The 21,892-nt window shown below is 40.3% G+C and overlaps 1 protein-coding gene across 4 annotated transcripts; it reads left to right on the top strand.

Moving 5' to 3' along the window:
* Positions 1 to 2,184: 2,184 nt before the first annotated feature.
* Positions 2,185 to 21,544, top strand: TRA2A (transformer 2 alpha homolog). Of its 4 annotated transcripts, XM_070059652.1 has the most exons (9): positions 2,503 to 2,778; positions 12,573 to 12,879; positions 13,161 to 13,294; positions 15,325 to 15,490; positions 17,159 to 17,347; positions 19,253 to 19,368; positions 20,124 to 20,252; positions 20,468 to 20,535; positions 20,671 to 21,544. In XM_070059652.1, exons 4-9 carry the CDS (start codon positions 15,458 to 15,460, stop codon positions 20,679 to 20,681), a joined length of 546 nt encoding a protein of 181 aa, XP_069915753.1. In that variant the 5' UTR covers positions 2,503 to 2,778; positions 12,573 to 12,879; positions 13,161 to 13,294; positions 15,325 to 15,457; the 3' UTR covers positions 20,682 to 21,544. The 4 variants fall into 4 exon arrangements, with proteins under 4 accessions (XP_008259751.1, XP_008259752.1, XP_069915753.1 ...); XM_008261529.4 differs by lacking the exons at positions 2,503 to 2,778; positions 12,573 to 12,879 and adding an exon at positions 2,185 to 2,421; XM_008261530.4 differs by lacking the exons at positions 2,503 to 2,778; positions 12,573 to 12,879 and adding an exon at positions 2,193 to 2,421 and having other exon boundaries at positions 20,127 to 20,252.
* Positions 21,545 to 21,892: the final 348 nt, after the last annotated feature.

Below are 21,892 nucleotides of genomic sequence, written 5' to 3'. Positions count from 1 at the left end.
CGGAAGGAAGACCTTTCTCTCTGTCTCTCCCTCCCACTTTCTGTAACTCTACCTGTCAAATAAAATCTTTTTTTTTTTTTTAAAGTAACAATTCCTGAATAGTACTGAATTCCCAGTCCTTGTTCATATTTTGCTCATTGTCTCAAAAGTTTGTTTTTTGAATCAACACCATGAGGCACTATTTTGTTTTTAAGACTTATTAATTTATTTGAAAGGCAAAGTTAGAGAGAAAGAAGGAGAGGCAGAGAACGGTCTTCCATCCACTGGCTCACTCCCCAACTCGCCTGCCTCAGTAGCCAGGAATGGGCCAGCCAATGCCAGCAGCCAGAAGCTTTATTCAGGCCTCCCACATGGGTACAGGGGCCCAAGCACTTGGGCCATCTTCCACTGCCTTCCCAGGCATTTCATCAGGGAACTTGATCAGAAGTAGAGAAGCCAGGATTTCCTGTACCAGAACTTGAACAGGTACCCATATGGGATGCTGGAGTCATAAGCACAATATACCCCTATGAGGTATATATTTGGTTATGCGTTTTTTTTTTTTAAAGATGTATTTATTTTATTTGAAAGGCAGAGTTACAGAGAGGCAGAGGCAGAGAGAGAGAGAGAGAGAGAGAAAGAGAGAGAGAGAGAGAGAGAGGTCTTCCATCCACTGGTTCACTCCTCAGATGGCTGCAACAGCCAGAGCTGGGCCAATCCAAAGACAGGAGCCAGGAGCTATCTCTGGGTCTCCCACACAGGTATAGGGGCCCAAGGACTTGGGCCATCTTACATTGCTTTCCCAGGCCATAGCAGAGAGCTGGATCAGAAGTGAAGCAGCCAGAACTCAAACTGGCATCCATATGGGATGCTGGCACGGTAGGCGGTGGCTTTACCTGCTACACCACAGCGCCGGCCCCTTAATTATGTGTTTTAAGATTCTTAGTCCATAACCCTCCACTCTTGATGTGAAGCTTTGATCTTAAATTCAATCTTTTGGTGGAGATTATGTTAATTATGCTATGGAAACTTAGTGTTTTTCTTATTTTTTTATTCCCTGTAAATGGTTGGTTAGATCTAAAGCCTTAATTAGATTTCAGAGCAACTGGTGGGATCAGAAATACCTGGTAGGTATTCCTGGGATTTGATCAGAGGCCCAAGTGGTATCAGCTTGACTGGCTCATCAAAAAGTTCAGCATCTGCTTCAAAAGGCACGTGTCAAATGTGTGAATGAGAAACACTCACTGTCGATGACATTCACCCACGGGGGGCAATCTGCCATAACACTGAACTTGCCTTACACAGACTTGATAGTTGAGGTCCATGTCAGTCTTTGTATCACAGAGCACTGTAGACCAAAAAAAAAAAATTTTAAGAGAAAACTTATTTTTAAAAATGGCCTTACTCAAGTACAACTCAAAAGTCATCTCTGAAACTATCCTCACTGATTGAGAACCAAGTGGATAAATTTCAGATCTAGTCTAGGTCATAAAACCAGCAGAGGAAGGTACTGGAATTCCGGCTGCTGCACTTCCCAACCAGCTCCCAGGGAATGCACATTGGAGAGCGGTGCAGGGCGGAGCTCTTGGGCCCGAACCACGTGGTCCCCGTCCTGGCTCCTTGCTTCCCCCGGCCCAGCCCCAGGTGGTGCCGCCATTTGAGGAGTGTACCAACGGATGGAACATTGTCTCTCCCCCTCTCTATAACTCTTTAAAATAAATCCTAAAAAAAAAAAAAAAAAAAAAAAGACTAGTAGGGAGCAAAGCATGAAAAAAATGGCCACTACGTCTTTAGGGCCCGAGGCAAGAAAGGGTGAGGCAAGAATCGGTTTTCCTTTTAATCCCATCTGTGCGTGTATTCATTACTTCAACAACATCACAAAGGGCAAATGTTGAAAATACCAACATAAAAACCTATTAATTACACAGATGCTGCCAGCTTTTTCCGTGCCCTCACGTCAGAACCCAGTCGGACAACACTTTAAACAGGCTGAAGTCAAAGAAAGTTCCTCAGAGTACCAGCAACCTTCAAAGCAGCCGACGCGCCAGACCCGGGTCCCCAGGAGCTGGGAGGCCAGGACCGCCTCCGGACCCCGGAGGCGCCAGGGCTGGGGACGCGCTCCACGCCCGCGCGAAAATGCTGGGCGCGCACAAAGCCCTCGTGGGCGGGGCTTGTCAACGTCACAGAGACTCCGCCCCCTGACGTCGCGCCCTGGGGAAGCCAGGAGGTTTCTGGCGGCGCGGGCGCCATTTTGCCGGAGCCTGCGACCGAGCGGGAGTGGAGCGGAGCGGCCGTTGTTGCCGACTCTTTCCCCTTCCCCGCGGTCCAGTCAGCGGGTTGATTAGGCCGTCGGCCCTCGAGCCGAAACTTGTCTCTTAATTAGTTCTGGGGGAGCGCCTGGCCGACATGAGTGATGTAGAGGAGAACAACTTCGAGGGCAGAGTGAGTACAAAGCCGCGGGAGCCGTCTTCGGCGGCGGCCCGACGCTCGGGGTTTCACGGGGACGAGCGCGGTCGGGCGGGGTTGCGGGGAGTCGTGCGGGGGCCCGCGGGGAGCAGCCTCCGGAGCCATCGCGATTGCTTCCTCCCATCCCAAGATGGCTTCTGGGTTCCAGTCCTCTCCCAGCCACCACGGGCTGCTACCCCCCTTTGGGGACTGACTGCTACCTGGACGCCGGGGTCCGGGTCCCTCTCCCGCCCCGCGCTGCTCCCTCTGCGCTCGGCTCCCCGGAGGCCTCATCTCTGTGGCGAGGAGCGGGTTCCCCGTCGCGGTGGGGCGGGAGGCGGCGGCCGGACAGTGGTAGGTTGCTGCTTGTCGGCGGTGGCGTTGGCGGCGACCCCGAGCCTCGCGGCGGGCCTCGGGGTCGGACGTGCGCGGGGCTTGCTGTCCGGGCGGGGAGAAGCTGGCGTGGGACTAGCTGGGGCCTGTGTCTCCTTGGCTCTCTATTGCAGTGAGCGGCCGCGTCTCTGTTGGAACCGGCGGCGTTGCGCCTATAAAGGCGACAAGCCTTGAGGTTGAAGGTGGGACGAGCCTAAGGAAGTGGTTAGTCAACGACCGCACCGACCCTTAAGCGTTCTTAAGACGGGAGCTGTGCGGGGAAAACTGCGCAAGGAGCCCTTTCCCCCTCCATGTCCCTCTCTCACTTCACCGTGAACGTGGAAATGCTATATAACGCCTTGTTTTCCCATTTTCTTAATGTCGGGTTGTTTTTTTTTTTTTTTTTCCTCGATATTTCAATTTCTAATGCTTTTCTTTCTGTGACTTTTCTTCTAAAAACTGACCACTCCTTTGCAGGTTTTTACGGTAAAAAAAAAAATCCATCTTCGGTCTTATTTTAATCTTACGTAACTGAACAAATTTCAAGGCTCGGTGTTTTCATAAGAACCAGTCCTTTATGACTTATTTAACTCAAAGGGATCCCTGAAAAATTGTGGGTCCTCTCCGTTTTCCTCGCCCCTTGACCCAGCCAGAGAGCACTCGAGAAAGGTGTTCGGAGAGAAAGGGGGCTGGAGGAATGTAAACCTCACAAAGAAGGCGTTATCCCGGCTTTAATGCACTAGAACCTTTACCACGGTTCGACTTCGGTTTCCACAGTTATCCCAGTAGGGAGAATTGGTGGAAGTGATTTAGTGTGAAAATCGGGAAAAGAAACAAAAGCCCGGGGCAGCGCGCCTTGGCTGCTGTGTTGGTATTTGTTCCAGGCACTAGGGGAGACTTAAAAAACGCCCTGTGTGTGCTGCAGGGAGTGTCGTTTTTGGAGGTTTATACTCTTAAGCACCTGGAATCAGGGCAGTAAGAGAAGAGAACGAAAGCAATAGGTTAGAAACAAAACTCAATCTAGTTCCTTTAAGATTGAGTTTCTCAATGAGATTTTGAGCCTGGGTAATTGCATAGTTGAATCTGCTAATTTTTTTAGGATAATATACTGACCCAACAAAACTTTAAAATCGTGCAATACAAATATTTGGTGGTAGTTGTAAGCTGCTGCTTGTTTTGAAAAGTGGTGGGGCTGTATGGGAATAATTTTTGCTGTCCACTCATCTTTCCTTTCTTTCCATTAACTTTCATTACTGTGCGGGGTGGGGTTGTTTGTTTTGTTTAATGTTTGTTTTGGTTTGGTTTGTGGAGAAGTGTAGAGGACTGGTAGTGGGATCCTATTTCCTTTAGTTCTTATATTTTTAATTTGTCCTGTCGTGGATCAGAGTAAATCTAGATCATTGTCTCCTTATCCACCTAAGGAGGGAACGTGTAAGATTCTCACCCACTTTTACCTAAAGTGTGTGTAGACATTACAATTTATTTAGTAGAAAAAATTTTTAACTCCCCTCCCATGGCTGTTTGTAATCAAGAAACTTTTTCCACAGGTGATACATTTATTTTATTGTAAATCAACTCAGATCAAATAACACTTCCAGACTTCTCTGGAGGTTTCCTTTTTAAAATTGTTTGGTAACACAGTTTAACACTGCCTAGTGCTTTTGGTTTTTAAATTGAAGTGACTTTTTATCTGCTGACCATAAACCAGCACTTTAAATTTTTTTAATAAGCAACTACTGTGTCCTTATCTTTGCTTCTAGGCTATCTAAATGTAACAACCATAGCTCAGAAGTGTCGAGTTGTTAAGTTATGCTTCAAACTTTTTTTTTTTTTACTAAAACAAGTTAGAGAAAACATTGACAGGGTAGCCTTCAAACATTAGGTTTATCAGACACATTTCTGGAGATTATTAAGCTAACTTTTAGAGTAAATGAATTTCCCATAGAATTCTCAGAAAAATGCTTCTGATACTTTAAAGTGCAATTTCATTTACTTTATCTACAGAATAAACAGCATATGTTAACCCCATTTCACTAAAAGAGTATTTCAAATCAGAAGATAACTTTTTAGAGGCTATCAAACGTTAAAGAAATAGGACTAATACCAGTATTGCCTACTTTTGTAGCGTTTTAGAATGTGTTGCCCCCAAAATCTTTGATGCACTTTAGAAATTAAGAACTTGTGGCCTAATTTGAGATGGCTGATGGACCATTCAAATCTGGGCAAAAGTAAGTGTGTGGTTAAGCGATAGGATTAATAAAGGAGTCAGAAAATGGAGCTGAGCAGTTTTGTAAACTGCAGGAAAGGGAAAGCTTTGCCTGTTATGTAAAACTTTGACTAGATTTTATGATAGGGAAAAGAATGTTGATTGTATGGGTGTGACAGTGTGGAGGTTGTACTGGAATATTGCAAGATAGATTTCATTAAATATGCAGTCAGATAATGCAGGGTTTTGAATTCTAGATTTAGGAATTTGGGCTTCGTCCAATATGCAGGAAGGAGCCATCTATGAGCTCTTAATTCTGGGAGGGGAATAATGAACTGTAGCAAAGATTAAAAAGACTGGCGCAGAAAGCATTTGAAATATTTAAGGAAAGAAATTATTTTAAAAATTGGTCTAAATAGGACACTAGTGGGATGTAAGAATGAGTGAGACAGTTTAAAAAGGATTTAGGAGAATAATAGTGCCTTTAAAATAAGTTTATTAAGACAGTTTGCGACATATGTATCGAGTTAACACATTTTAAGTGGCGGTGTCCTTTGGAGCTGGAGTGAGATTAGCACTTCAGCTGTGGCTTTGATGTCATCTTCATAAAAAATGAGCTATGTTTCATACATACATCTTCAACTAAAACTAGGATTTTTGATCTGAAAACAATACCTTTTATAGAATTGTGGGGGTGGAAATTAAGTTCGTCTTTTCATTTATCTTACTCCTCCTCTACCCCTAAATTTTTAAAAACCTAAACTTAGAAAAAAGTACAGTGCAATTGTGTTATTTAGGGATCCATCATATAATTCCGCAGTTATTGTGATGTATTGTAATACCATTGAAGAAGAAAGATAATGCTTATTTTTACCTCTTCAGGGCTTGTTCTGACTTTCTGAGACTCTTGGAGTTTCCTTTCTTAATATGAGGTGGTTGGATGATAAAGTGAAGAGCAGAGCAAAAATTCCTATGTACTAAATTGAAAGTTGCGTGTGTTGAGATACTTTGTTGAAGAATGGAGGAAATAAGAGGGGACAGTTTCCCCCTTCTCTGAAACCTGATTTGTTCATAATAGAGGGATGATGCCTACCTCAGCTAAAACCCAGTGTGATAACAGGCTTTTTTTTTTTTTTTTTTTTTAATAAAGAAAAACCCTTAAGGGGTTAGATTTTTGAAATTTTTAAATAATCAACATGAAAGATGTCACACCACTTTAGCTTTAAAAGACTTAATTCAGCTTCTTCATTGATTTAATTTCATATCTCATCAGGTTAACCTGTTAAAAAGAACTAAAACTTCTTTCCCTCTAGGGATGGTGTTACGCCTGAAAGTTTAGGGTTTGATTTATTTTCCTGAAAATAAGTACTATTACATATTCCCTCCCCTCCCACTCTCCTTGAAGCAGAGAATGTGTAAGTTTAGTGAAACCTGTTAAGGCTTGATTTTTATATTGCAGATTGTCTCACTGAAGGGTCCTGATTTGTTTAATGTAGATAAAAAGATTTTGGGAAAGAGTGGTACAAGTAATGATACGATATTGCATAACTAATTTTACAGATCTGCCATAAATGGTTATACTTTGTATCATTCCTAAAATGAGAATAAAGAGCCTTGAGACCTAAAGGGATATCAAGGAAGTTAAATATTTAGGGGTGATAGTCCGTTATTTTATTTTAAAGACTTATTTTATTTATTCGAAAGAATTACAGAGAGAGGTAGAGACAGAGAGAGGGGTCTTCCATCTGCTAGTTCACTCCCCAGATGGCTGCAACAGCTGGAGCTGTGCCGGAGCCAGGAACTTCTCCTGGATCTCCTACATGGGTGCAGTGGCCCAAGTTCTTCCACTGCTATCCCAGGCCATAGCAGAGGAGCTGGATTGGAAGAGGAGCAGCCGGACTAGAACCAATGCCCATGTGGGATGCCAGTACTTCAGGCCAGGGCTTTAACCCGCTGCACCACAGCGCCGGCCCCAATAGTCCTTTTAAAAAAAAAAAAAAAAAAAAAGTAAACTTTGTGGGCTTAATTCTGTAGATGAGCTGAACTTTACCTGTGCCATAACTCAGTAAAAGAACGTAGCTGTGCAGAAACGTCTGATAGTGTGCTCAGGCATGAACTAACTATCCCTGAGACCTTTGTAAAAAGTGTATATTCACGTGCAGAGAGGATGAATACTGGTTATTTGTTCATATATCTTAACAAGCTCAGCAGGACAGAAATGGAGATTAGAAAGTGGTAGCAGTCAGATGAGGAAGACACTTTGTAATCACTGGAAAAATTGAGAGGAGAATAATGCAAAGAAATGTGGTTCCCCTTCCTTCCATTAAATTACTGCATAACTAAGGTTGTGTATAATCTGCTTGCCTTGTGATTTTCATAAAAGACATGAGAGAATAGACGTGACTGATCAGAGATGGAATAAGTTAGGGGTTTTCCTTAAAACGAAAGCCCTGTCATTTAGTTACTCGAAATTGATGAATACTCTGTGACATCATCATATGAGAACATTAAGTAGAGAGAATGTTGTAACGTGTTTTTTTTGTTTGTTTGTTTGTGTGTTTTTTGTTTTTGTTTTTGACAGGCAGAGTGGACAGTGAGAGAGAGAGAGACAGAGAGAAAGGTCTTCCTTTTGCCATTGGTTCACCCTCCAATGGCGGCTGCGGCCCGACACTGCGCTGATCTGAAGGCAGGAGCCAGGTGCTTCTCCTGGTCTCCTATGGGGTGCAGGGTCCAAGCACTTGGGCCATCCTCCACTGCACTCCCTGGCCACAGCAGAGAGCTGGCCTGGAAGAGGGGCAACCGGGACAGAATCCGGCGCCCTGACCGGGACTAGAACCCGGTGTGCCGGTGCCGCAAGGCGGAGGATTAGCCTATTGAGCCACGGCGCCGGCCGTAACGTGTTTTTAGTAGTTTCATTTTTGTTGCTATTCATTGGCTTTTTAGTATAATTAAATCATTTTAGTTCTTGGTTTCTTTCTCTGCTTTTGAGATTGCCACTCATATGCTAGCTTTTCAAGCATTGCAGTTGATCATGAAATACAAGCTAGCAGACTTGGGAGTCATTTAAAATTTGAACAAAAGAATATAAAGTTTGCAGGCAATCTTCCAACTGAAGGATGAGTTTAAATTTGATTATCTATAGAGCCAGTATTTTTGGCACAGTGGATTATACCCATATCGGAATGCCAGTTTAAGTCCTGGCTATTTGATGTTTCTGATCCAACTTCCTGCTAATGTACCTTGCAAGGCAACAGAAGATGGCCTGAGTACTTGAACTCCTGCCACCCATGTAGGGAACAGGAATGGAGTTCCTGGCTTCTGGCTTGGACCTGGACCGGACCTGGCTCATACCTGGCTGTTGGCAGCCATTTGGGGAGTGAACCAGCAGATGGAAGATCTGGCTCTTTGGTTTGTCTCTCCCTTCCTCTCTCTGTCGCTCTGCCTTCAAATAAACTGAAATTTTTTATGCTTTAATATGTATGTATAGTTACCAGATAATAAATTCTTTATGATAAAAAGTTCTCCCAAATTATTTCAGACTTTAGACACACAGTGTTAGAATATTTGTGAACCTTTGTAATAAAGACCACATCGGGGTCAGCCATTCCGCCCTGTATAATACAGACCCTGGGAGGGCTGGCCAAGGTGGTAGTTGAGTTCCCACCACCCACATGGGAGAGTGGGATTAAGTTTCTGGCTCCCAACTTGAGCCCCAGCCCAACACAGCCTGGGCCATGTGAGAAGTGAACCAGCAGATTGGTGAGTTCTCTCCCTCCCCCTTCACCTGCTCCCCTTACTTCCCTTTCAAACTAAAGAAAGGGGAAGGTGCCAGAAAGACCACTTTAATCAGCCTCTAAGGGTCTGTAAGTGAGGCATCCCATCATACCACAACAAGCGTGGGGAGCCTTTTTTCTGCCAAAGGTCATTTGGATATTTATAACATTCACAGGCCACAATTATTGTCAACTTAAAAATTAGCCTGCTATAGATGTATTGAATTTCAGGTTGTACCTGTAGTTGCCTTGGCAGGGTCAGACCAAAGGATTTTGCCAGCCTCATGCAGCTGGGGGGCCAGATGTTCCCTACCCCTACTTAGAGGAAGTAGGCAAAACTTCTGTAGACTGAAATTAAATAATTGAGTAAATAGATTTCTTATAATCCCTAAAGAATGAAGTTCTTAGTTCAGTAAGTATTGTGAGGCATTTGAGTACATTCTCTCCCCTTTTGGGAAGTATAAATTACCTAACTGCACTAGTGTGCTTCTGTGGAAATAAATTTCCAATTTCATAAAGTAGTGGGAAAGTATATTTTGAAAAGCTTGTTTTACAGGCTTAGATTTGAATTGTATCAGTTTGGCACTATTACCTGACAGTTTGGCCTTAATATTCTATTTGTATTAATTTTATCTTTCATGAATACGAGTATTAAGTAATAAGCATATATTTTAGAATGGGATTTTTTCTCATTTATAGCCTAATAAGGCTGTATTAGGATATTTCAGTTACTGCTTGCTGTAGGAATTGTATTCTGCAGCAGTGTGTGCATATAACATACACCAAAAGAAAAAAAACCATATTTAAGCAGATTGTTCTGAGAGTTTTCTACTCATCTTCTAGGTAAACTAGAAGCCTTTTTTAGATTTCGGTTAAAATCTGTGATGAAGTTTTTCATCTGCTCATTTTAACTAGAGAGCATACTTTCATGCTTGTTGAATCCAGTAGCCAGTTACTGAGAAATTTGTAGAATTCCTTGTCTGGCCAGCTTTAAGAACAGGTTAAGTGTAACTCTAGTGAAAGCACTAGGTACTACAAGATACCACTCCATCCCAGAATTTATTTTTTGTTTTCTGTTTGCAATTTCAATTTATTTTTCAAATCCTAAATAATTAATTCCTTTGGGAAAAAGTTGAAGTTATTTCATAGTGAACACAAATGAAAGATGAGAAAGGCATAGCCAGCATTTGTCCTCCATAAAGAACTTTACTATATAGTAAAGTTGGAGAATTTAGTGAAAAGCATTTGGTAACAGCCTTTCAAAATGGTAAATTAATAAACTTTGAAATGGTAAATATTAATATGAGCATCTATCTGTGTAAACACCATTAGCCACCAGTTCATGCAGTGATGGGCCATTTTTTGGTGGTGGTGTAAAATATTTCTGAAGAATTAAATTTTATACATGAAAGTTTAGGCTAAGTTTACTGAGAAAATATCTTTTTAGATAAAGTTTCTAGAAGTTAAAAACTATAGTTACATCTTTGTAACTAGTAATTAGAAGAGTACTATATTTTAACTGGAGAATCCCTTGAAGAAATGTGTGGAGAATTAGCATTCCTACAGATAGAGAGGACAACTGACAAAGGAGGTTATTTGTGACACCCTGCAAAATAAAAAGTAACACTCTTAAAATACACTGTCTTAAAAAGACATACTTTAATAAAGTCATAATTTAATGAAGTCATACTTTAATGCTTTGTTGCCACTCCAGAAATGAGGCCTAAAATTTTAAACTATTATTCAGTTACCTCATTTATGTTAATACCTGAGTTGTGGTCATTTCTAGCAGCTGAAATTATGTTTATGGGGGAAGACACAGATTGGGTCCATAAAGTTTTGTGCTAGAAAACTTCAAATAAGCATGTAGGAGTACATTTTGGATTTAATGTGATTTTAAATGTCTGTCCTAGTAAAGTTAAAGGATTGAAGGTTTACAAGGTTTGGTAGAGCAAATCCTTCTGATATGTGTATTATTCCAAGGGCCATGATGTTCATAAATGCCATTGCAGCTACTGCTGTTCAACAGTAGCATAAAAGAATGGTGACAGTCCGTTGTCATGGGAGGAAAACATAGAGTGGGGAAGATAACATCAGGTAGTTACTAGACCAGCTTGCGAACTATTAAAAGTTCTGGGTATGCTGATTTTATAGTTTTAGGGAACAAAAAACCTAACTTGCTTGCCTACTCCAGGCATCTCTCCAGGAATTTAGAAAGTATTTGAGATGTGGTAAAAAGCTTACTGTAGGCAGCCAAAATTGGAAAAGTATGGAACAGGAAACAAGCTATATATTTTCATTTTTGTTTTCATGTGAAAAAAATGGATAGGTCTAGTGGCATTAGTACATTTCTTGATAAATAAGGTTTTTGATATCAAACTTGAAGTAAAAGGAAAGTGTTAAGAAAGCTATCTTTAAAAATTGTGTAATATAGAGAAAGAATTGATGCGATATTGAAATTGGATAATTGTTTACACTAATAATAGCAAGGTTTAAATGGACAAATAAGCTATCTTATTTTGGTCGTAAATGCCTTATATCTATCAAGACAAGATATCCATCTGTTATACATTATTTGGAAATTTTTGATTACATCCAACTTTTTCAGAGACCGGTTTGCTGATGGAGGATGTGGTCTCTGAAGTACATATAAAGTCTGTCAAAATTGTGAAGACGTAGAATCAAAGACAGAGACCATGGTACAAGTTTTGTAACTTGTACGGGTGTTTCCTTCCATAATACAGCATTTTACAGAGGAAAAATTGCAAAAACACTGATTTTTAGGAATTTATAAGCTAAAGGGGATTTTTAGGATTTCTTTGCTTCCTCTTTCCCCTTAGTTCTTTAGAATGCTTATTTGTCGCCAGCGCTGCGGCTCAATAGGCTAATCCTCCGCCTTGCGGCCCCAGCACACCGGGTTCTAGTCCCGGTCAGGGCGCCAGATTCTGTCCCGGTTGCCCCTCTTCCAGGCCAGCTCTCTGCTGTGGCCAGGGAGTGCAGTGGAGGATGGCCCAAGTGCTTGGACCCTGCACCCCATGGGAGACCAGGATAAGTACCTGGCTCCCGCCATCAGATCAGTGTGGTGCGGCGGCCATTGGAGGGTGAACTAATGGCAAAAGGAAGACCTTTCTCTCTCTCTCTCTCTCACTGTCCACTCTGCCTGTCAAAAAATAAATAAATAAATAAATAAAATAAAAAGAATGCTTATTTGTCTTCAGAACATATATTTCTGGGAGGTCAGAATGAGAAAATACTTAGTGGCCAACCAAAATTGGGAGGAGGTGTTAGTAGTTTTACTGTGACCCTTGCATGTGTGCTATAATGTGAGTTTAGACAGGTGTGTGCAAATATTTCAGCCTAGGATGCTTTGCTTTAACTATATTTTGATTCTTAGTCTGACTTAGTGAAGGCCTATTTTAAGATCACTAAAAATCCAGGTTATAAAATAGTGGAAACTTAACACTTAGGTGTGGAGGGGGGAATTACAGTTAATGTTAGATTTATGTTTGAATTAAGTATTTCTATTAAAATTGTTCATATTTTAGAAACTAGAATGAAACATGAAAGGGGAGGAGGGTGAAAATTATGGTAAAAAAACATTTAGAAAAATTCAGTAAATCATTTGTTAGAAACTAGACTTTGAACAATTTTAAAGACTATAAAATTGTTTTTTTAATAAATTAGTTATTTGCACTTTACCTGCTGGCTTTTCCATTTGGTAGATAACATTCTGAACTCCAGCAGAGTTTTATAATCCCCACGTGCTTAAATATACTAAATGTTCTTTTTCCATTAAGGTTAATGTTCGTGAAGAAATTGAAGAGTTTTTTCCAAGAATGTGGAAGATAAATCAAGATAAAAGAAGGCTAATGAAAAGTATTAAAGATCAGAAAATTAAAATTGAATGGGGGAAAAAATTGAACAGAAGATTGGTCAGATAGAAGCACTTGAATATTTTTTTAAGGCTATTTTGAATTGTTTGGGGAAGAATACACGAAGTATGAAAAATGAAAAACTCAATGAAGAATGAAGAGAAGTAGAAAGCAAGAGTGAAGTAGAATTAAAAGAATCTGGAAGAATGAATGGGTCCTAGGTTAAGTAAATGTATGGTTTATGTTCCAGTGTCTGTATGATCAAGTTGTAGATGAATTTGCATGATTACTTAGTTAATAGAGATTTGGTGATCTGGTTCAAGTAGGGAATTATTGAGGACAGTTAGCAGTATTAACAATGGGTTATTAATGAGCTGAAAATTTTTTCTGGAGGGTGTTGCCTAACCATTTGTTTTTCAGGAGCAATCAATATAAATAATTACGGTACTTTAAATGTTAGGTGTTAGGCATCTACGTGACCAGTGCCATTTGTAATACTGTCTTCTTTGTTAGGAGTCTCGCTCTCAGTCAAAATCTCCAACGGGAACTCCTGCTCGTGTAAAATCGGAGAGCAGGTCAGGATCTCGTAGTCCATCAAGGGTTTCCAAACATTCTGAATCCCATTCTCAATCAAGATCAAAATCCAGGTAAGTGTGTTTGAAATACATTCTCCTTGAGGCTTTCATGACAAAGGAGTTTTTGCCAAATTCCTTAAATTTTCACTAAAGACTCAGTTTTTCTCATACTAGAATTTAGAAATGATTGATGTATTCCAGATAAATGCTTGGGTTTTGGATACTAGCTGTTAATGCGAACTAAATTCATATCAGTGTATGCATTTTTGGCATTTGAATTAGTGTTCAGTTTTATGCCAACAATATTCTGTACAACAAAAAGGCAGTTTTTTCCATGGAATACTTGAATGTAGTTTAGTGCAGACAAGGCTGATGGACGTTTGTGGCACTAGGTGCTCATAAGAGTAATTTTTATCATTTCCCTGAGAATTTTGGCTCTGTGTCAAGCATGGCGCTCTGGTCATGATTCAGAGCCCCACAGCCAGTGACAACAGAAACACTAGTGAACCCCTGCAAATTTCACTGCAGGTACAATGGGGTGGAATAGACAGGCTAAAAACAATTAGTTTGAATCATTGTCATTTCTTGCATAGACATTTCTGCTGCCAAGGGGGCGTAAGACAAAATAAGGTTTTTTTTTGTTTTTAAGATTTATTTTATTTGAAAGGCAGAATGGCAGAGGCAGTGGGGTGGAGGGTGGGGGCATTGTCTTCCATCCATTGGTTCAATCCTCAGTTGGCCGCAACAGCCAGAGCTGCGCCCATCAAGCCAGGAGCTTCCTCTGGGTCTCCCACGTGGGTGCAGGGGCCCAAGGACTTGGGGCCATCTTCTACTGCTTTCCTAGGCCACAGCAGGGAGCTGGATAGGAAGTGGAGCAGCCAGGACCCAAACCATGCCAGCACTGCAGGCGATGGGTTTACATGCTACGCCACAGTGCCAGCCACAAAATCAGTTTTTTTAAAGGCTGTGCTTCTATTGAGGTCAACAGTTACAGTATTTTCTGTATTTTGATGTATGATTTAAAGAAAAGGAAAATATATTTATCTTAAAAATTGGAGCTGTAATTGGTGCTAAGAATAATGGGGAATATCCTCTTTGGTGTTATACAAACACAAGTTTTCTTTATACATAATTCACTTCCTGCACCCCTGTTAAAAGCAGAGTACTGGGGTCGGCGCGATGGCGCAGTAGGTTAATCCTCCGCCTGCAGCACCAGCATCCCATATGGGTGCCGGTTCTAGTCCGGTTGCTCCTCTTCCAGTCCAGCTCTCTGCTGTGGCCCAGGAAAGCAGTGGAGGATGGCCCAAGCACTTGGGCCCCTGCGCCCGCATGGGAGACCCAGAGGAAGCCCCTGGCTCCTGGCTTCGGATCGGCACAGCTCTGGCCGTTGCGGCCATCTGGTGAGCGAACCAGTGGATGGAAGACTTTTGCCACTGCATCTCTGTAACTCTGCCTTTCAAATAAATCTTTTTCAAAAAATGTCAGTTTAGAAAAAAAAAGTCTTATCACTGCTATCTAGGTAAGCTTAGTTAAGGATAGGTCATTGACTGTTAGATTTGGTAAGAATTTGTTAGATTTATAAGCAGAGAAAGAGGACTGTCAGAGCAACAGAAGAATCAGATCAGTAATTAACTAGGGAAGCATCAGTGGGCAGGTTGATACTATGAAAGTCTCAAGAAATGAAAGCTATAAAATCAGTTGAAGTGGGCTTTTAGGTTGTTGTTGAATTAATTTAGTGGATAACAGATAGCAACAGGCTAAAGGAAGGTTAGAAAGGAATTGATACTTGTTAGTGACTGGAATGTGGATCTAAGTGGAGAAGGTGGCAAGAATCAAAGGTTTTACAGTACTGGTGGTTGAAATTGGCTTTGCATTTTTCTTTTTAAAAGAAGGTAGATAATTAACGTGTTGGTAAGGTGAAAATGGTGAGTGTAGAACAGAGGGACAGAGAACAGAAGGTTGTAGTGATTTAGGAGAAGGAGGAGAAAGAGAATTCTCTTTTCTCAGAAGGAAGGAACTGAGGACAGCCAGAGATACGTAGATAAGTCGTTGAAGAGCCTTTATAGCCCAGTGTATTTACCTCAATGTATTCTCCCTCTAAGGTCGAGGTCAAGGAGGCATTCTCATAGACGCTACACTCGATCCAGATCCCACTCTCATTCTCATAGGAGACGATCTCGAAGTAGGTCGTACACACCAGAGTACCGGCGGCGAAGGAGCCGAAGTCATTCTCCAATGTCTAACCGCAGAAGACACACGGGAAGCAGGGTATGTGATTTATAAAAGTTAATTAAAACTTGTGGTGATTCTGATTTTTTTTTTTTTTTGAGTGTTTAGTCCTGGTGTAGCTTGCTTATTATAAAGTGAACCACTGTTTACAAATGGTAATTAAGAAACATCTGTGTTAGCTTCCTTTTTCCTTTTTTTTTTTTTTTTTTTTTTATTAAAAATTTATTTATTTGAAAGGCAGAGGACAGAGAGAAAGAGATCTTCTATCTACTGGTTCACTCCTAAATGGCCACAGGTTCTGGGCCTGGGCCACATCAAAGCCAGAAGCTGCAACATGAGTACAGGAACCATTTTCCACTTCTTTTCCAGTCACATTAGCAGAAAGCTTGATTGGAAAGTGGAGCATCCTGGACTCAAACTGGCACCCATATGGATTGCCACAATGCTGGACCCCCATTTTAGCTTTCAAAATCAAAATAACTTTCTATGCCATAGATAGCCTAATAAAGGAATTTTCACTCTCAAGCCTTCGTGTTTTGTGACACTGCAGGAGTTTTCATTTGTTTTTTCACTAGTGGCAGAGCCAGGTTTCAACCAGTGTGCCTGACTCTGAAGCTCTGAGCTTAGCTGCTATGAAATGTGGTACTGCTTCTGCATGATACCCACTTAATTATAGTGGAGTGTGTTATTTGACAATGTTTAGAAATTTGTACATTTTTATTAGTTTTAAATGAATTTTTTTACTTTATTCCCACACACCCACCCTACCACCCCTTTCTAAGGCTGATTTATTTGAAAGGCAGAGGGACATCTGTCCACTGATTTAATTCCCAATGGCTACAATGGTCAGGGTTAGTTAGGCCAGGCTGAAGCCAGTGTCTCATGTGGGTGGCAGGGGACCGATTCATCATCCACTGTTAGGTGGGATGCTAGCCTTGCAAGTGGTGGTTTAACTCCCTACACCACAACACCAGCCTCTGTCCATGTTCAAAATTTGAATTGTGGGAGTGTTGAACGAATATCTTTGCTAAAGAATGAAAATGGAGAAGGTAGTATCTTGATAAGTAATTATCATTATATCAGATTAATTATAAACTTGTAAGGGATGTAAAATAGTTGAATAAATTAGAAATTATGGCATTAAACTGAGGATGGCCTTTTTTTTTTTTTTTTTTTTTTTTTTTTTTTAAGATTTGTTTATCTGAAAGGCAGAATTACCGAGAAAGGTTTACTCCCCAAATGCCCACAGCAGCTGGGGGCCAATCAGGAACTTCTTCTGGGTCTCCCTCGTGGGTGCAGGGACCCTAGCACTTGGGCCATCTTCTTCTGCTATCCTAAGCCATACCAGAGAGCTGGATCTGAAGTGGTCTCGATCCAGTACCTATATGGGATGCCTGCCAAAGGCTTTACCCACTGTGCCGGCCCCAAAGATGGCTTCTTAGGATATATTCTGAACATTACTGGGCTGGAGAGTAGGAATGTTATTTTTTAGTCTATAGCCAGAGTGTCTGTTCCAAAGAATGCCTGAATGTGCTGTGAACTGTAAGATAGAGCTCATCTATGTTAGCTCTCTTAAAATCTTAATTCCAGAAGACAATAGGTTCTTCAAATATTAGAGGAGGTACTCTAAGCAAAACACTTTTAATTTTGATTTCTTGTAGATTTAATCAAAGCTTAGTGTTTAATAATGATATCTTTATTCAATAGGCAAATCCAGATCCCAACACTTGTCTTGGAGTTTTTGGCCTCAGTTTGTACACAACGGAGAGAGATCTTCGTGAAGTGTTTTCTCGATACGGACCGTTGAGTGGTGTCAATGTAGTTTATGATCAGCGAACTGGGAGATCTCGAGGATTTGCTTTTGTTTATTTTGAGAGGATAGATGACTCAAAGGAGGTAAATTTGTTTTCATAATTTTCACTTTGAAAATTTTTTATATAAACAATTGTATTGTTACTATTAACAGTAAACTTAATAGATTCCCATTTTTGTAAACATAGCTTCTAATCGTTATATGAATCAAATTCAGCTCTCAATGTTAAAATTAGAAAAAAACATTGGAATGTCTGCTGTTTAACTTTTTAGCTTTTACTTTCTAGTATAGGTATATCCTGATAGAATTCTGGACTGTAAAGTAAGCTATCTATATATTTGGGTTAAAGTGTGTAGGTTTATATATTTATTTAAATATATATGCCATATTGATGTTTGAATAGATGACTGAATTGACTTTTAATTTGTGTTTTTATTTATTTGAAGAGCAGAGACGAGACAGAAATCTTAATATACGTTGGTTAACTCCCTAAATGCCTACAACAGCTGAGACTGAGCCAAGCCAAAGCCAGGAGCCACAAATTCAGTCCAGGTCTCCCACATAGGTGGCAGGGACCCAAGCATTTGAGCCATCGTCTGCAGCCTCCAAGGATGTTCATTAGCAGGGAGCTGGATTAGAAATGGCCAGGACTCCAACTCAGGCAGTCCAAAGTGGGATGCCTGCTTGAATTCAAAAATTAATTTTATGGGGCTAATGATTGGCCTATTGGTTAAGAACCTGGTTAGATTTGATAGGTTTAATGTTATGTCTGAAATTAGTTCAATGTATATAGAAATAAAGCATTGTTTTTTTTTTTTTAATGTTTTTAATGATTATTCCATCCTGTAAGTAAATATACATGAAAGATTTGATACTTATTGCAACATTTGTGGTCAGAATTAAATTGGCAAATCTTTAAAAGATTTATTAATTATTTGAAAGAAGTAGAGAGAAAGGGGGAGAGACAGAAAGAGGGCAGTCTTCGGTCTGCTAGTTCACTCCCCTAGATGACTACAAAGATGGGCAGGCCAAAGCCTGCAGTTAGGAATTTTATCCATCTCTCCCACAAGGATGGCAGGGCCTCAAATATTTGGACCATCTTCCCTTGGTTTTCCCAAGCCATCAGCAAGGAGCTGAATCAAAAGTGGAGCAACCAAGACATGAACCAGCACAGTGTCACAGGTGGTGGCCACAACACTGGCCCCTTGGATAGGTCTTCTATCATTAGAAGCAAGCACTTGGCAGGTTTAGAAGTTCCTTTATATTTGCAGCTCACTAGGTGGCGCCATGTTCCCTGAGGAACGGCTTGTCTACAGTTTAGTCTTGTTAGCTGATTTGCAGTTTTTATTTTGAGTTGCCCAAACTGAAACTAGTTACTTACAGCCTCAGGAGTTAGCACAGCCTGAGTTGTCTTTTTGCAAAAGCCTTCTGTAATAGTTTCACTAAACTGTCCCTATGCTTTTTGACAGATAGATATTGAAAATTGATATGTGAACTCCACTATTTTGTGAAAGAAGTGCTTGAGAATTTTTTTTTTTTGGCATGTCAACTGAAAAGAGTATAAATTTTCTTATAGTTCTGAACACACTTATGATGATTACTTTGGGAGAAGTTTTTTTTTGTTTTTGTTTTTAAGGTTTTAATTATCTGAAAGGCAAAGTTAGAGAATTTCTTTACACTGGTTCGCCTCCCAAATGGCTATGACTGCTAGGGCTGGGCCAGGCTGAAACCAGGAGCCGGGAGCTTTGTCTGAGTCTCCCATGTTGGTGACTGGAGCCCATGTACTTCAGCCAACTTCTTTTCCAGTCATATTAGCTGGAAGTTGAGTCAGAAGTAGAACAGTCTGCAATTCCCTATGTAAGTAGTGTTCCTGTGTCATTTTTAAAATTAGGAGAGTTTATTTGGATTACAAATACTTTGTGCTTGTTAATTACTACTTCAAGGCTAATGAATTATGTATGACTTGTTGTATGTGATTTCTGTTATAGGCTATGGAAAGAGCAAACGGAATGGAGTTGGATGGGAGAAGAATTCGTGTGGACTATTCCATCACCAAAAGAGCGCACACACCTACACCAGGCATCTACATGGGCAGACCAACTCAGTAAGAGTCCATATTTCCTAAGCTAAATTCTTAAGAACTACAAATAGGTGCAAATTTTTGACTAACTAGAAGATAAAGTGATTTTCCCCTTATAATTAGAGTTCAAGTTACTTAATTTTTATTCAGTCTTTGAATCCTTACATACTCACATGCCAGAGCTGTGGTGCAGTGTGGGTAAAGCCGCTGCCAGCATCCCATATGGGTGCTGGCTCAAGTCCCAGCTGCTCCACTTCAAATCCAGCTGCCTAACAGTGCACCTGGGAAAGCAGCAGCAGATGGCCCAAGTGCTTGGGCCCCTGTACCCACATGGGAGATCAAGAAGAAGCTCCTGGTCATTGAGGCTACTTGGGGAGTGAACCAGCAGATGGAAGACACTTCTCTATAACTCCACCTTTCAAATAAATAAATCTTCAAAAGAAAAAAGTTCTTGATGATTTGGGCAGAGTATTAATAAGAGAATATTCTATTAACTTAGTGTTTTGTGAAGAGATTATTGGTTATGAGTGTAAGGGTAAGGAGCTAGAGCACTGAAATAATCTCAGAAGTATGGAGTGGAGTGTTAGACGTGGAGTGAAATAAAGCTCTTCGTCATTGAAAAAAACCAAAGCACAATACCATGGAAGTTTGCAAAAAGAGATGGAAGCAATTCTATCTTATCTCTCATCCTCTCCATTTTTTATAAAGCTCCTACCTGTAGTAAATGACTGTGAAAGAGAATCTTTACACTGATGTGTGATTTGTACATTCTTCTATAGCAGTGGTGGTGGCGGTGGCGGTGGAGGTGGCGGCGGAGGTGGAGGTGGCGGCAGACGTCGGGACTCTTACTATGATAGAGGTTACGATCGTGGCTATGACAGATACGAAGACTACGATTACCGGTACAGGTAATGTCTCCCACTAAGATTGCCGTTCTAAATAAGGTGGTAGCAGTGTTACTTATTTTTTCTAGTAGAATTAGCACACAGAGACAGGTTATGATCTTGGGGACATTATTATTTTGAGTAATGCCTTATTATTTTGAGTAATGCCAAAGTTTCATTTTCGTCTGCTTCAGTGGAGTGATTATGTGGTGTGCTGAGTAATTTTTTATTTCTTACAGAAGACGATCACCTTCTCCTTACTACAGTCGATACAGATCACGGTCAAGATCTCGTTCCTACAGCCCAAGTATGTGAACTCTGCTTTTGTAGTATTTAATAATTAATGACTTGTCTTAGAATATTAGTGTATATAGTGGCAATACAGAAAATCATTAAGCAAGTCAAATCATAATTAACAATTTTTTTGTTCTTTTTCTTTCAGGGCGCTATTGATAATGGAATGGTTGCAATTAAGGACTTTTTTCCCCCCTCATTATTTTCTCTATCTTTTGGTTTTTGTTTTTCTTTAATTTTGGATTTCCCCAAGTTTCTAATACTTCCTAGTCCTTAAAAAATCTTTGGTTTTTTAGCATCTACACTTTGTCAATTGTGTTGCTGTTTTCCACCCTTTTTATTATACTCTTAAAGATGTGATTGTCATTTTGAGTAGTTAAACATCTTGAGTAAAAAAAGGAAACCCCCATGTTATGCTTTGTAGATGATTTTTCCTTACTTTTACAGAGGATTAACTCCTAACTAATCAAATGAGAAGAATGATCTTTTTAAAGACCTCCTTTTGTGTTAGATATTGTATTAGACATTGTGTTAGAGACTTGGTATTTCATCAAACTTTTTTTTTAAACTTTATTTTTGGGAACATAGTAACACAAAATAGTTCAGTCATGTCAGGTTTGGGGTGGCATGGAACAAATAGTTGAGTGTAGAAGGTTTGAAGCTATAGAAGAAAATACTTGGACATGTCTTTTGAAGAGGGATCTTTTGAACTATTATAAACTAAGTCATTTTTTTATAGATGAAAAACTTGTGGATGCCTACAAAACGTATTTCAAATACATCTGTTCAACCTTAGAAACTTAAAAGTGTGATTTTGTGTTAAAATTATTGAAGCTTAAGTATTCCCTTAATCTGTGAAGGACAACCCTTATTTATTACATAGAGCAATTGTATAATTTGCTGTTAGAAATTTTGGTATTGGGATAATGGTTAAGCAGGCTATTGTGTAGTATAGAAATTCTTAGAAGATACCTGTGGGGGAAAGTAGTCTCCTTCCAAATAAAAGTTAATATCTTTGAAAATGGGGTTGTCTCATTATTGTGGTACAATGGGAAAACAGAACTGAGTTTATAAGGGAGCCAGTTACTTCCATACATTCATTCCCCTAGCACATGTTTATAAAGTTTTGCCCACCCTGAATTAATATTCTCATTTCTCATAATTTTTTCTTCAACTGAATCCTTCTTTTTAGTCTTTAAAAATCCCTTGGTTGTCCTCCTCTTTTTTTGGTAGACCAAATTATAAATGCTGGGGTTTATTCAGTATAGCAGCACACTAAAGGAAAGAAATGGACAGCGCTCATTGTCAAGAGGCCCACAGTCTAGCAGGAAACGGTTTTAAGGACATAATATAAGGGGAGGTTATTTCAG

This window comes from Oryctolagus cuniculus, chromosome 16 (genome assembly GCF_964237555.1).
Source record: "Oryctolagus cuniculus chromosome 16, mOryCun1.1, whole genome shotgun sequence".
Lineage (NCBI taxonomy): Eukaryota > Metazoa > Chordata > Mammalia > Lagomorpha > Leporidae > Oryctolagus > Oryctolagus cuniculus.
Note: the sequence above shows the minus strand (reverse complement) of the source record. Positions and strands in the feature narration are given on the sequence as shown.